Genomic DNA, 1,317 nt, shown 5'->3' on the forward strand with positions numbered 1-1,317 from the left:
AGGAATCTGAGCTCTAATGCACCTTGAAGCAGGGTAATATTTTGCTAGTTGAACCTCTCTATGATCCTTATTTTATCTAAGTATACATTTGCATTAATGAATATAGTCACAAAAGATCAATTAAAATGTCCAAAGCAATCAAGTTTCCCCCAAATAACAGTCTTTTGTCCATGATAACCGGTAACGGGCAGACTGGAAACATTGGCATAAAAGTAAAATACTCCATTTACATAGATTTTCAAGCCCTTGGTTTTCACTTTTAAATTCATTTTTACATAGACAAACACCAAATGTCCCAAGAAAATTGAAAACTCAATTAACATAGCATAGCACGGCCAAACTTGGTTAGAAGGAAAACTACATGTATACAGCAGTTTTCTCTCCCCCCAAGCAAAACAAAACTGGTAAATTCCATTTGGAACCAAACTTTGCTCAATCATGCACAAAATTTTTCATGTTCTGAACTGAAGAAACCCAAATTTTTGGGCCTTGCATTCCCTTGTAGTGTACCTTGAAGTCCAATACTTCTCAATCTCCTCAGCTGTTCTTCCAGGAATTCTCCCAGCTATTAGAGACCACCTGTAAAAATTTGAATCTTTTTCAGTTCCAAACAAACTAATTTACACGTCACAAAATAGCTTCAAGTGCAGAGCAGATCTTGTTAAATTGCAAGCCCACCTCTCTCCAACCAAATTGAACATTCTGGTGATAAGGGTTTCCTCATCTTCTGAAAATTCAAGCTTCGAATCCTGGCTGGATTCCTCTGCAGTGCAAATACCCCAACAAACAATTAAAAACCAGCCCATGGATCATAAAATTACAGCAAAAACTCAATTATATATATAAAAAAAATTAACCCCAGACACAAACAGCATCAGTTTTGAAAATTAAAATGTAAGAACAACAGTAAAGGCTACGCAACCGAAATAAATCAATACTTAAAGAAAGGGTTACCTCTGGAATCCACAGAAACATCATCAGAGGAACGATCCAAGTCAGCCATGAAGGATTTGAGACAAATAAAGAGAAGAACTACGAAGTACTTTATATGTTCATTGAGACTCGGCATATATATATATATATATATATAAATATAAAAATAGAGTCAGCTGAAGCCTGAAGAGAAGTATGTCTGGAAATTTAGCATTAATAGGACAAAAAAAGATTCCCTTGAAATGACTCAAGCTGAGTCATCTTTGGTTCTTGGTTTTTGGATAAGAGAAGAATGGTAGTTGACACTGGGGGCGTTGAAGGTCCAACGTTGATAGGTAGTTGAATTTAATTACTTAACCGTTGGTTGGTATAGATTTTTTTTTT

General features: G+C 35.5%; 1 protein-coding gene across 1 annotated transcript; it reads right to left on the minus strand.

The window, feature by feature from the left end:
* Positions 1–207: 207 nt before the first annotated feature.
* On the minus strand, positions 208–1,114 carry LOC111287942 (uncharacterized). The gene is made up of 3 exons (XM_022878638.2): positions 955–1,114; positions 679–763; positions 208–579 (listed from the first exon to the last, which is right to left on the minus strand). Exons 1-3 carry the CDS (start codon positions 1,067–1,069, stop codon positions 453–455), a joined length of 327 nt encoding a protein of 108 aa, XP_022734373.1. The 5' UTR covers positions 1,070–1,114; the 3' UTR covers positions 208–452.
* Positions 1,115–1,317: the final 203 nt, after the last annotated feature.

The sequence above is a fragment of the Durio zibethinus genome, chromosome 4, assembly GCF_047325235.1.
Source record: "Durio zibethinus cultivar Kanyao isolate XHJ-2024 chromosome 4, ASM4732523v1, whole genome shotgun sequence".
Lineage (NCBI taxonomy): Eukaryota > Viridiplantae > Streptophyta > Magnoliopsida > Malvales > Malvaceae > Durio > Durio zibethinus.